This window comes from Nematolebias whitei, chromosome 17, assembly GCF_014905685.2.
Source record: "Nematolebias whitei isolate Nwh7 chromosome 17, NemWhi1, whole genome shotgun sequence".
In the NCBI taxonomy this organism is placed as follows: Eukaryota; Metazoa; Chordata; class Actinopteri; order Cyprinodontiformes; family Rivulidae; genus Nematolebias; species Nematolebias whitei.
In genome coordinates this window covers 41,612,601-41,626,257 of record NC_056514.1, presented here as the reverse complement: position 1 = coordinate 41,626,257, position 13,657 = coordinate 41,612,601, and the positions used below count along the sequence as shown (strand labels likewise).

The 13,657-nt window shown below is 43.8% G+C and overlaps 1 protein-coding gene across 1 annotated transcript in view; it reads left to right on the top strand.

Moving 5' to 3' along the window:
* The window catches only part of fam13c (family with sequence similarity 13 member C), a 12,339-nt gene extending 2,464 nt beyond the window's left edge, over positions 1-9,875 (top strand). Inside the window, exons 3-10 of the mRNA XM_037690978.1 lie at positions 1,972-2,053; positions 4,173-4,233; positions 4,328-4,457; positions 4,543-4,626; positions 5,196-5,291; positions 9,291-9,499; positions 9,573-9,674; positions 9,752-9,875. Coding sequence (XP_037546906.1) covers positions 1,972-2,053; positions 4,173-4,233; positions 4,328-4,457; positions 4,543-4,626; positions 5,196-5,291; positions 9,291-9,499; positions 9,573-9,674; positions 9,752-9,875 — 888 coding nt within the window. The remainder of the gene's footprint in view (positions 1-1,971; positions 2,054-4,172; positions 4,234-4,327; positions 4,458-4,542; positions 4,627-5,195; positions 5,292-9,290; positions 9,500-9,572; positions 9,675-9,751) is intronic.
* Positions 9,876-13,657: the final 3,782 nt, after the last annotated feature.

Here is a 13,657-nt window from a genome sequence, read left to right as displayed (position 1 = left end):
ACAAGAGCACAAAAAGCAGAGTGGGGAACACAGACACAAACAGAAACAGCAAATGGTACCATCCTTACAATGCAATGATGTGGAGATGGAAAATGTAAATATTTTGTTCGTAATATAACATAGATGACAGATCAAAAGTTTAATCTGAGTAAATGTAACATTTTAAAGGAAAAATATGTTGATTCAAAATTTCACAGTGTCAACAAATCCCAAAAAACTTGGGACAAGTAGCAATAAGTGGCTGGAAAAAGGATATTGAGCATATAACGAACAGCTGGAAGACCAATTAACACTAATTAGGTCAATTGACAACATGATTGGGTATAAAAAGAGCTTCTCAGAGTGTCAGTGTCTCTCAGAAGCCAAGATGGTAAGAGGATCACCAATTCCACCATTGTTGCACAGAAAGATAGTGCAACAATACCAGAATGGTGTTACCCAGCGTAAAATAGCAAAAACTTTTAAGTTATCATCATCAGCCGTGCATAACATCATCAAAAGATTCAGAGAATCTGGAACAATCGCTGTGCGTAAGGGTCAAGGCCGTAAAACTCTACTGGATGCTCGTGATCTCCGGGCCCTTAAACGTCACTGCACCTCAAACAGGAATGCCACTGTCAAGGAAATAACAGAATGGGCTCAGGAATACTTCCAGAAAGCATTGTCAGTGAACACAATCCACCGTGCCATCTGCCGTTGCCAGCTGAAACTCTACAGTGCAAAGAGGAAGCCATTTCTAAGCAAGCTCCACAAGCTCAGACGTTTGCACTGGGCCAGGGGTCATTTAAAATGGAGTGTGGCAAAATGGAAGACTGTTCTGTGGTCAGATGAGTCACCATTTGAAGTTCTTTATGGAACACTGGGACGCCATGTCATCCGGACCAGAGAGGACAAGGATAGCCCAAGTTGTTATCAACGCTCCGTTCAGAAGCCTGCATCACTGATGGTATGGGGTTGCATGAGCGCTTGTGGCATGGGCAGCTTGCATGTCTGGAAAGGCACCATTAATGCAGAGAACTATGTTCAGGTTCTAGAACAACATATGCTCCCATCTAGACGTCATCTCTTTCAGGGAAGACCCTGCATTTTTCAACACGATAATGCCAGACCACATTCTGCAGCAATCACAACATCATGGCTACGTAGGAGAAGGATCCGGGTACTGAAATGGCCAGCCTGCAGTCCAGATCTTTCACCTATAGAGAACATTTGGTGCATCATAAAGAGGAAGGTGCCACAAAGAAGGCCCAAGACGATTGAACAGTTAGAGGCCTGTATTAGACATGAATGGGAGAGCATTCCTATTTCTAAACTGGAGAAACTGGTCTCCTCTGTCCCCAGACGTCTGTTGAGTGTTGTAAGAAAAAGGGGGGATGCCACACAGTGGTAAAAATGGACTTGTCCCAACTTTTTTGGGATTTGTTGACGTCATGAAATTTGGAAACAACAGATTTTTCCCTTAAAATGAAACATTCTCTCAGTTTAAACTTTTGATCTGTGATTTGTGTTCTATTCTGAATAAAATATTAGATGTTGGCACCTCCATATCATTGCATTCAGTTTTTATTCACTATTTGTTTAGTGTCCCAACTTTTTTTGGAATCCGGTTTCTAAATTAAATTAAACAATTTGGACAAATCCTGGTTTTATTAGACCTAGTGCTTTATTTTCTGTGATGTTCCAGGAATTAGCCTGATCCCTCAGCGCTCTGACACATTTGGTTGCATGCTGGGTGTTTCTAAATGAACTGTGAGGACTTTTCATGTTGGATGACCGCGAAGGTCCATCCCACCTACGAGCTCATTTCAAAGAAACTGAGATTTTCACTCCTAAAGTAAATTAACGACAGAACGGCCATGAATGAACTTTCAAGTGATTTAAAGTTCATGTTTAGTCGAACAACTTTACAGAGCAGCTAAGATAAATGTTTGGGCTGGTTCATTGTAATAAATGTGTGTTTTTGTCTCTCAGCCGTCTCACAACGATAAATATTCCAACCCTGAGATGGTGAGGGTCATGAGTGAACTGACCAAGGCTCGCAAACAACTGAAAGGTAAACTAAACCCATCGTTCTGTTTTCTGAGCAGATCAGAACAAAAACCAGATCTCCTGTGGCAGTTTGACTGAAGCCACTTTAGTTCACCAGAATCAGTTCAGATGAGATGAAAAGTCTACATTTGTTAGATGATTCTTTGTTTTCTTGGATCAAACAAGATGTTTCATGTTTTGGGTTTCCTTTAGACATCAGAACTCCAGGACAGGTTCTGACTGTGGTCTGTAGTTCTCCACTGACACAGTCTGATCTGGACTCCTGTTGTTAAATAAGTCCATCAGACTCCAAAGGTCCTGAAACCTGATCCAGAAAATCAAGTTTGATGTAGAATAAAATTTTAAAAATGGGTTAAAAAACAACAACTGGACTTCTGTTCTGAAGCTGAAGATGTTTCTCTTCCCATCTGGGAGACTTTAACCAATCTAAACCGTCTGAGAACCAGAATCACCTGCAGGTTGGACTGGAACTAAAGATGAGGGACACTGCTGAGGACCAGCAGGTCCAGATGTTGCACAGAGAGGACAGATGGTTTGAGAGGAGGGGAAGGAAGAAGAACTAACATTAAATAATTCACTTCAGTTTCTTTCTGTAGCTCCAAGTCCCAACAGAAGTTGTCTCAGGGACAGAAACATGCTCATACAATCAGTAAAGTTCTCTAAGGACGCAGCAGAGGAGAGGAGCCTGAAAGCTCTGCTTTTGGAAACTCTAGGAACCGTAGTTCCTAGAATGCTCTTCAGCAGTTTCAGATAAGATTCTATGTCGCCCGCTCTGGCCCCCGGAATGCATTTGACTATGGCCGCTGGAGTCCCTAAAGCCACGTTTGGGACTATGGAGCTTCCAATAACCAGGGTCTGCTTCTCAGTGGGTGTGTCCCTGAGCGAGGAAAATCTATTAGAAACGTGAACGGGTCGGTGGTGAACTGGGGGCTTAGCCTTAGCACTACGCTTGCTCCGGACCGTCACCCAGCCGGCCTGGGGTCCCGGCTGCTCGGGGTCTGCTGGAGGACCTCTAACGGGAGCTAGCCTCTATGGTTCCATGCTGTCTAAGGGGACCTGGCTAGCTACTGGTTTTTCTACAGCGCGTAGCCGAGCTTACAGTTCAGACAGCCTCTCCTCCAAAGCTACCATAAGACTACATTTGTTACATGTATCATTACCACTAAAGGAGGCAGAGGAGCAACTAAACATCTGACACACGGAGCAAGAGAAAACAGGAAGCAGGGAGAGAAGCAGCAGCCATGCTAAGCTAACGCTAGCAGGAGCTAGCAGAGCCAAATACACCAATAAAAACTGAGAAGTGTTGAAAGATAAGAGGTGTTTCAAAGTTCATGCCCAATCATCCAGGTACCAAATCCAACAATGCTCAGTCAGGTCATCTGGACAGTTTCTTTTTCTGGAGGGCTTCATCAGACTGAGGAGTAAACTGTTTCCCCACCAAGCAGTACACTCCTCAGACTGATGAAGCCCTACGGACAGAGGGCAAAACATCTTTCTACAAAAAAGAAACTGTCCAGATGACCTGACTGAGCATTATTGGACAGACAGAAGGTGTTTCAAGCACAATCCCTCAGTAGAAGAACAGCTGTACTGAGGGTGGTTGTGTACTAGACTGAAAAACTGCAAAAGATAAATCCAGAAAACAAAAGACGACTCGAACAATCAAATGACTGCAGCAGAGAAAACAGGAAGTGATGCAACACGTCTTCCTGCCAAAATCCATACAACCACCATGACCATCAGAGGAGGATGTCTCAGAGTTCAGAGCAGCTTTAGACCTGATCCCAGGTCAGCTCCTGTTCACACCTTCATGCAGATGACCCAAACATCTCTGAACCAGACAGGGACTCCAACGAGCCTCCAACCTGCAGCTGATCCAATCTGCTGCTGATCCAACCTGCAGCTGATCTAACCTGCTGCTGATCCAACCTGCTGCTGATCCAACCAGGCCTCTCCTGCAGCTGAGAGCTCCAAACTCTCCAGACCTCAGACCCGAGGAAGAGGAACGTCTTCAGAACACGAGTCCAGCTGTTTCAGATTCATCAAGACCCGGAGGACTGAGAACTTTCACCAGCGTGATGAATCAGTGTTTTAAGATCTACTCAGATGATTCTGTGTTTCAGAGCTGAGACTCAGACAGTCGGTGTTTGACTCCAAGGAACCAGAATGTTCAGATATCAGCAGGTAAATGATCAGAGCCTGAACCAGAACCGCAGATTAAACGTTTGCTTTAAAAGAGAAGAACTCAAACCTGTTCCTATGACCGTGTTTGTGTCAGTTCCTGCAGGTTCAGTTCTGGTCAGGTTGGGCTGTTGGACCACAAGCCATCCCTGGAGGAGACGGTGGAGTCTCTGCTGAGGCGTCTGAGAGAGAAGAGACGGTCCCTGGGTCTGCCGGACAACATGAAGGTCTGCAGGGACTCCAACACACCTGGTGGTAATTCCTGCTGGGGTACCCAGGATTCTGGCTGAGTTCTGGTTCTGGTGTGTGCAGGAGATGACTCAGGCCCAAATGGTTCTGGAGAAGATCACTCTGCAGAAGTGTCTTCTGTACTTCGAGAGCGTCCACGGTCGACCGGTAAACCCACCGAACGATTTGTTCGCTCAGATATTTCTGCTTCTTCTTCTCTGAAACAAACAACACTCGGCTTCATTTTATATTTAATGTTTAACGTTAAATGTTTATTTAATGATTATAGTTTAATATTTATAATCAGTTTAACAAAGAGATAACTCCTCCAGGATCTGATGCTAAGAATTGATGTTAAAATATTTTAGTTTCTCAACATGCTTTATTACTGACAGATGTTCTGACTTTTGACAGAAAAAGGTGTAAACGTTTTTGTTTTTATTTATTTATTAATTACGGTAGTTTGTTTTTAATTCCTGATGTTCCTTCCTCTGACATCAGGGGGCGCTGCTGCACTTTATTAAATAAGATAAAATGATTTAACTTGTTTTCGTGTTTTCAGTCATTTATTTCAAACATTCCTTTAGTTTGTTTATTTGTTTTATAATTCAACAGGATTTCTTTGTGTTTTTGTTTACTTGTTTTTTATTCTTTTTGGTTCTGTTTTATCTGAAACATTGTGTTGTCGTCCAAAAGGTACTTTATACATAAAGTTTTATTGACTGATTGACTGACAGGGAACGAAGCAGGAGAAGAACCTGGTGAAGCCTCTGTACGACCGGTACCAGATGATCAAACACCTCCTGTGTGTCAGCCCCACCATCTGTACTATAGTGAGACACACACACACACACACACACACACACACACACACACACGGATGTGGGTTACCAGGGCCCCACCCTGGAGCCAGGCCTGGGGGAGTGGCTCGTCGGCAAGCGCCCGGTAACCTGGTAATCTGGAGCCCGGTCGGATTCAGCCCGAATGAGCAACATGGGTTTTTCTTCCTGTGGATCCACCACCTGCAGGAAGGGCCATAAAAGTCAGGTGCATGACTCCATGGGCAGTGGGAAAGGGCAGGGGGCCTTGGCGCTCTGACCCTGGCTTACCAAAGCTGCTCTTGGGACATGGAACGTGACCTCTCTGGTGGGGAAGGAACCTAAGCTTGTACATGAGGTTGAGAGGTACCGACTAGATCTAGTTGGGCTCACCTCGACGCACAGCATGGGCTCTGGAACCGATCTCCTTGAGAGGGGTTGGACCTTATTCCACTCTGGAGTTGCTCATGACGAGAGGTGCCAAGCTGGTGTGGGTCTACTTTTAGCCCCCCGACTTGGTCAAGATTCAAGGTTCTTTATTTGTCATACACACCACATGTGGTACATGTGGTACATGTGGTGGACCGAAATTGTGTACACAGGATCCCAGTTACTTCCAACAAAAGTATAAAAAGTAAAAGAAAAGTAAAAGAAAACAGTAATAAGATCTAAGCTATGAAATAAGAAAAATGTTAACTAAAAATACACTAAGCACTAGTAGCATAAAAACAATATGCTGAACAGCCTGTGTTGGTGCCTGTGTGTTGGAGTTTTCTCCGGTAGATGAGAGGGTAGTTTCCCTGAATCTTCAAGTGGGGGGATGGGCTCTGACTGTTGGTTGTGCCTACGCACCAAACGGCAGTTCAGACTATCCAGCCTTCTTGGAGTTCTTGGCGGGGCTGTTGGAAGGTGCACAACTGGGGACTATTTTATTCTGCTGGGGGCCTTCAATGCCCACGTGGGTAATAGTGTGACCTGGAGAGGCATGATTGGGAGGAACAGCCTATCTGGTTTGAACCAGTGCGGTGTACTGTTGTTGGACTTCTGTAGACTCAAATGTGTAGTGAGGGTTTGCTGGGAACACCTGGCAGACGAACCCATCAGAAAGATCTTCAACTCAGACATCCAGGAGAGCTTTAACCTCATCCCAGCTAAGGCAGGGACATTGAGTCCAAGTGAGCCATGTTCTGCACCTCAATGTTGAGGTAGCTGCCTTGAACTGTGGCCGCAAGGTTGTTGGTGCTTCTCACGGTGGCCACCTTCAAACTCTGTGGTGGACATCCCGAGTTAGGGAGGCTGTCAAGCTTAAAAAGGAGTTCTATCGGGCCTTGTTGACTGGTGGGACTCTGGAGGCAGCTGAGAAGTACCAGAAGGCCAAGTGGTCCGCAGCCTTGATTGTTGTTGAGGCAAAAGCTCAGATGTGGGAGGAGTTCGTTCAGGCCTTGGCTAGAGACTCTCGGTCGGCTCCGAGGAGATTCTGGCAAACCATTAGGCGGCTCAGGAGGGGAAAGCAGCTCTTTACTAACATAGTGTTCAGTGAAGGTTGGGTGCTGTTGACCTCAACCGTTGATGTCATTGGAAGGTGGAAGGAATACTTCTCGGACTGTCTCATTCACACCAGTCTTTCATGGAAGAAGGTAAGTCAGGGGACTTTGTGGTTGGTCTGTCCATAACCGTGGCTGAGGTCACCAAGGTAGTTGAAAAGCTCTGTGGCTTCAGTACTCTGGAGGTGTATGAGATTTGCTCTGATTTCCTTAAGGCTCTGGATGTTGTTGGGCTGTCTTGGTTGACACGCCTTTGCAACATTGTGTGGACATCGGGGGCAATGCCACTGGATTGGCAGACTGGGGTTGTGGTTCACCTCTTCAAAAAGGAGGACCGGAGGGTGTTCTCCAATTATAGGAGCATCATTCTCCTTAGCCTCCCTGGTAATGTCTATGCAGGGGTATTGGAGAAGTGAGACAGACCGTTGGTCGAACCTCAGATCTAGGAGGAACGGGTTCCGTCCTGGTTGTGGAACAATGGACCAGCTCTTTACCCTCACTAGGGTTCTCAAGAAGTCATGAGAGTTTGCCCATCCAGTCTATATGTGTTTTGTGGACTTGGAGAAGACATTCAACCATATTACTCGAGGTACACTGTGTGGGGGTGCTCCATAAGTATGGGATTTGGGGCCCATTGTTACGGGCTGTTTGGTCCCTATACAAACGATGCAAGAGTTTGGTTCACATTGCTGGTAGTAAGTCACACCCCTTCAGGGTGAGAGTTGGACTCCGCCAGGGCTGCCTGTTGTCACAGATTCTGTTCATAACTTTTATGGACAGAATTTTTGGGTGCAGCCAGCGGGCAGAGGGAGTATTTTTTGGTGACCTCAGGATTCCATCTCTGCTTTTTGCAGATGGTGTGAGCCTGTTGCTTCCTGGGCGCCTCTCTAGCAGATGCTTCTGGCATATCTGACTGGGAGGAGACTCCTGGGAAGACCCAGGACACACTGGAGCGATTATGTCTCTCGAATGGACTGGGAATGCCTTGGATTTCTCCCAGAAGAACTGGAAGTGTTGGTTGTGGAAAGAGATGGCTGGGCCTCCCTGCTCAAGCTGCTGCCCCCATGACCCAACTTTGGAACAAGCACAAGCTTATAGATGGATAGATGTATGGGTGTACTCACTTTTGGTGTCAGTGGTTTAGACATTAATGGTTGTGTGCTGAATTATATTGAGAGGACATCAAATTTTCACTCCTATACAAGCTGTATGCTGACTACTTTTTATTGTATCAAAGAGTCATATAAACTCAGAGTTGTCCAATGAAGTACCGGTAATAAAATATTTACAAAAATGTGAGGGGTGTACTCACTATTGTGAGATACATATGTACCACACATGATGTGAATGACAATAAAGAAACCTTGACCTTGATACTGTACGTAGGTAGACAGATGGATGGACGGACGGACGGACAGACAGTAAAATATCTATGTAACAGACTGACACAGACAGAGAAATGGGAGTTACATGATCACCTACCTCTCGTGGGGATTAGATCGGAACCTCTGGACAGAACTCAATCTTTGATGATTGTGAAAATATGCAGCTATTCACAGTTACTGAAGGTTTGATTCATAAAAGTCTTTTTAGACTCCTAATTGATCTTCTGTCAGGTCCAGTCCTGTTTGAAGAAGTTCTGTTTATCCCTCCTGTTGATCAGAACTTCAGAAGAACATATTTAAATAAAACAACTAAATGTTTGAGTCTGGCCTCCAGACAGCTTGTCCGGTGCAGAATATATTTCTGAAACAGGAGCGACATTCTGAAGGTAGAAACAAACCAAGGTATGGCTCCATCCCATTGGCATTGATGCAATGCCAACATTGGGATCATCTTTTGCTTCAAATTCTCATTCAGGGCATGATACGTTAAAATAAGGACAAAAAACTGGACTTGTGTTCTGTAGTTGAAGACGTTAGGAGTTCTGAGCTTTAATCTGTATCACATTGGAATCAATATCATCAATACCTGGATCAATCCACAGCCCACCACCTTATTGATGACATGGGACATGACCATTCAGACTGAAGAACATCAGATATGGATCTGATTCAGAACCCCAGATGAAAAAGATCTGGGTCTGATTTGGATAGATCTGATTCTCCACATTCAAACAATCATAAAAAAAAATCCAGTATGGGTCTAGTTTGGGCCAAATAAATGGATCTGGGACACTTTTTCCTACAGTGTGAATGTAACCTAGGCCTTTTTGGTTCTGGTGGGTCTCTAAAACCCCTTAAATGGAACAAGTGAACTTAAAACAACCATGAATAACTGGTTCTAAATTAGAAACTGGACCTGCTATAATGTGCCAGTCGTCATGCCTTCTGGTACCAACTTTTGGACTAATGGTTTTAGCTCCAGCAGAAGTAATATCTGAAGCTGACTCTAAACTATCAGACCACAGAACCAAGTTTAGTAGAACCAAAGTTCAACACAGACTAGGATCTCTGTTTCTGTCTCTCAGGAGGAAGAGGAAGGCTCTGATGAAGAGTGTCTGAGCTCCTCTCTGGTCAGAGATCCAGTTTCACCTCCTTACCGAGCAAACTGGCCAGCAGCCAGTGAGGAGGACAGCGACCGAGACAGTGACCCGGCCTTTGTGTCTCCGATAGATGAAGTGAAAGCCATCCGTCAACAGACCACTCTCACCACCGCCAACCTTCATGAAGCTTCCAGGTGAGTCTTCAAACCTGCACATGTTCTTCAGGGTAGGTCTTCCTCTAACCTGCTTGTCCTCCTGTTGAGCCAGGTCTCAACTTCTGGAGTGTCTGCGGGACACCAGAACTGAGAAGAAGATCAGCCGTAAAGTTCTGAAAGAATTTGAGGACGAGTTTTCTCGACAGACTGGACGGTGAGTACACTGGAATACCGGACATCCTAAGTGTAGTCCTCAATTTACCTGACAAGGTTTTCTTTGGCTCCTGACAGAATCTGCCAAAAAGAGGACCGTGGTCCCATGAAGGACGAATACCAAGAGTACAAACAGCTGAAAGCAAAGCTCCGTCTGCTGGAGGTCCTTCTCAGCAAACAGGACATCACCAAAACCACGTGAGGAGACACCAACCTGCAGAAGACTGACACCACATGTTCCAAAAGAGCCATGAATGAACATGACTCGGACACATGTCCCACAGGAATTTATGAGTCTGAAAAGTGTCCAACAAGTCTTTACTTGTGTCTGAGAGGTGTCCAACAAGAGTCCACCAGGTTTTTAGATGCGTCTGAGAGGTCTCTAACAAGAGTCAAACCTGTTTTTACATGTTTATAGTGTGTCAAACAAATGTTCAATGGGTTTTTATGTAAATGGTAAATGGACTGTACTTATAAAGCACCTTTCTATCTTATCAAGACACTCAAAGCTCTTTACAACAATCTGTGCCTCATTTACCCATTCATACAGTTCTATACTAGATCTCTACAAAGCTAAATGAACAAATCATTCTAAAGAGACTAATCAGAGCTTTATCACATTCATACACTGATGGGACACACATCAGAGGCTATGAGGGTTTCACTGTCTTGCCCAGGGACACTTCAGCATGTGACTGCTGGTGGATTCGAATCCCCAACTCTTGCATTAGAGGACGACTGCTCTAACCACTCAGCCACAGCCGCCCATGTCTATGAAGTGTTGACCAAGTGTCCAGTTGGTTCTTTGTGTCTGAGAGGCATCCAACATCAGTTTAATGGGTATTTACATGTCTCAGAGATGCCCAATAAAAGTCCAGCAGTTTTTTACATATCCGAGGTGTCCAATATGAGTGTCAATTTGGCATTATTGACTAGGGCAAAAAAGTTTGATGCTTGTTCATCTGTCCCACCTATTGTTCAATTATCTTCCACCTGTCTAAAGTTGGGTCTCAGAACTTCCTCCAAGTGCCTGGAAAATGTCAGCAGAACTGACTCGCCGAAGCCTCCGAATCAGACCCTTCCTCTCCAGGACTGCACTTGAGATTTTGTCCATAAACACCCCAAACAGGATTGGAGACAAAGGGCAGTCCGGGTGAAGTCAAAACTGCACTGAAAACAAGCTTGACTTTGTGCTGAGGATTTGGACACAGCTCCTGGTTTGGTTCAAAGATTCTCTGACACTGATCTAAAATGTGTCCAGAGTCTCTGACAGGTTTAAAATGTGTCCAAAAAGTCTCAACATGTCTAAAATATGTCCAAACAGTCTGACGTGTCTAAAACGTGTCCAGAGAGTCTCTGATATGCTTATAATGTGCCCAAGGAATCTCTGACATGTCTAAAATGTGTCCAAGGTGTCTCTGACATGTCTAAATGTGTCCAAGGAGTCTCTGACATGTTTAAAATGTGTCCAAAGCATCTCTGACATGTCTAAAATGTGTCCAAAGAGTCTCTGGTATGTCTAAAATGTGTCCAAAGAGTCTCTGACATGTCTAAAATATGTCCAAAGAGTCTCTGATATTTCTAAAATGTGTTCAAAGATTCTCTGACACTGTTCTAAAATGTGTCCAAACAGGCTGACATGTGTCTACAATGTGTCCAGAGAGTCTCTGATATGCTTATAATGTGTTCAAGGAGTCTCTGACATGTCAAAAATGTGTCCAAGGTGTCTGTGACATGTCTAAATGTGTCCAAAGAGTCTCTGAAATATCTAAAATGTGTCCAGTCTCTGGTATGTCTAAAATCTGTCCAAAGAGTCTCTGCCACATGTCTAAAATGTGTCCAAAGAGTCTCTGACACTGTTCTAAAATGTGTCCAAAGAGTCACTGACAAATGTCTAAAATGTGTCCAGAGTCTCTGACATGTTTAAAATGTGTCTAAAATGTCTCTGACATATGTCCAACATGTGTCCAAAAAGTCTCTGGCACATGTCTAAAATGTGTCCAAAGCATCTCTGACATGTCTAAAATGTGTCCAAAGAGTATCTGACTTGTCCAAAAGGTGTCCAAAGAGTCTCTGACTTGTCCAAAATATGTCCAAAGTGTCTTTGAACACATTTTGGACAAGTCAAAGACTCTTTGTACACATTTTAGACATGTGGCAGAGACTCTTTGAACACATTTTGGCCAAGTCAAAGAGTCTCTGCCACATGTCTAAAATGTGTGTGGAGTCTCTGATACATGTGTAAAATATGTCCAAAGAGTCTCGGACATATCTAAAATGTGTCCAAAGCAACTCTGCCATGTCTAAAATGCATACAAAGAGTCTTTGACTTGTCCAAAATGTGTTTCAAAAAGTCTCTGATGTCCAAAATGTGTTCAAAGAGTCTCTGACTTGTCCAAAATGTGTCCAAAGAGTCTCTGACTTGTCCAAAATGTGTCCAGTCTTTGACTTGTCCAAAATGTGTCCGAAGAGTCTCTGACACATGTCTAAAATATGTTCAAAGATTCTCTGACACTGTTCTAAAATGTGTCAAAACAGGCTGACATGTGCCTAAAATGTGTCCAGAGAGACTCTGATATGTTTATAATGTGTCCAAGGAGTCTCTGACATGTCAAAAATGTGTCCAAGGTATCTGTGACATGTCTAAATGTATCCAAATCGTCTCTGACATGTCTAAAATGTGTCCAAAGAGTCTCTGGTATGTCTAAAATGTGTCCAAAGAGTCTTTGACACTGTTCTAAAATGTGTCCAAAGAGTCTTTGACACTGTTCTAAAATGTGTACAAAGAGTCACTGACAAATGTCTAAAATGTGTCCAGAGTCTCTGAAATGTTTAAAATGTGTCTAAAATGTCCTTGACATATGTCCAACATGTGTCCAAAAAGTCTCTGGCACATGTCTAAAATGTGTACAAGGCACCTCTGACATGTCTAAAATGTGGCCAAAGAGGCTGTGACATGTCTAGAATGTGTCCAAAGAGTCTCTGATTTGTCCAAAAGGTGTCCAAAGTGTCTCTCTGACTTGTCCAAAGAGTCTTTGACTTGTCCAAAATGTGTTCAAAGAGTCTTTGACTTGTCCAAAATGTGTCCAAAGAGTCTCTGCCACATGTCTAAAATGTGTGTGGAGTCTCTGATACATGTCTAAAACATGTCCAAAGAGTCTCAGACATGTCTAAAACGTGTCCAAAGCATCTCTGCCATGTCTAAAATGCATACAAAGAGTCTTGACTTGTCCAAAGTGTGTTCAAAGAGTCTATGATGTCCAAAATGTGTTCAAAGAGTCTCTGATGTCCAAAATGTGTTCAAAGAGTCTTTGACTTGTCCAAAATGTATCCAAAGAGTCTCTGACTTGTCCAAAATGTGTCCAGTCTTTGACTTGTCCAAAATGTGTTCAAAGAGTCTCTGACACATGTCTAAAATATGTCCAAAGAGTCTCGGACATGTCTAAAATGTGTCCAAAGAGGCTGTGACATCTAAAATGTGTGCAAAGAGTCTCTGGCATATCTAAAATGTGTCCAAAGAGATTTTACTTGTCCAAAATGTGTCCAAAGAGATTTGACTTGTCCAAAATGTGTCCAAAGAGATTTCACTTGTCTAAAATGAGTCCAAAGAGACGTTGACTTGTCCAAAATGTGTTCAGTCTCTGATGTCCAAAATGTGTCCAAAGATTCTCTGACTTGTCCAAATTTTGTCCAAAGAGTCTCTGACTTGTCCAAAGTGTGTCCAAAGAGTTTCTGACTCATCCAAAATGTGTCCAAAGAGATTTGACTTGTCTGGTCACCTGGTCTTTACCAGACTACGGTCTGGAGGTTAAAACCTGAACCTGGTCTTTACCAGACTACGGTCTGGAGGTTAAAACCTGAACCTGGTCTTTACCAGACAAAGGTCTGGAGGTTAAAACCTGAACCTGGTCTTTACCAGACGAAGATCTGGAGGTTAAAACCTGAACCTGGTCTTTACCAGACTAAGGTCTGGAGGTTCAAACC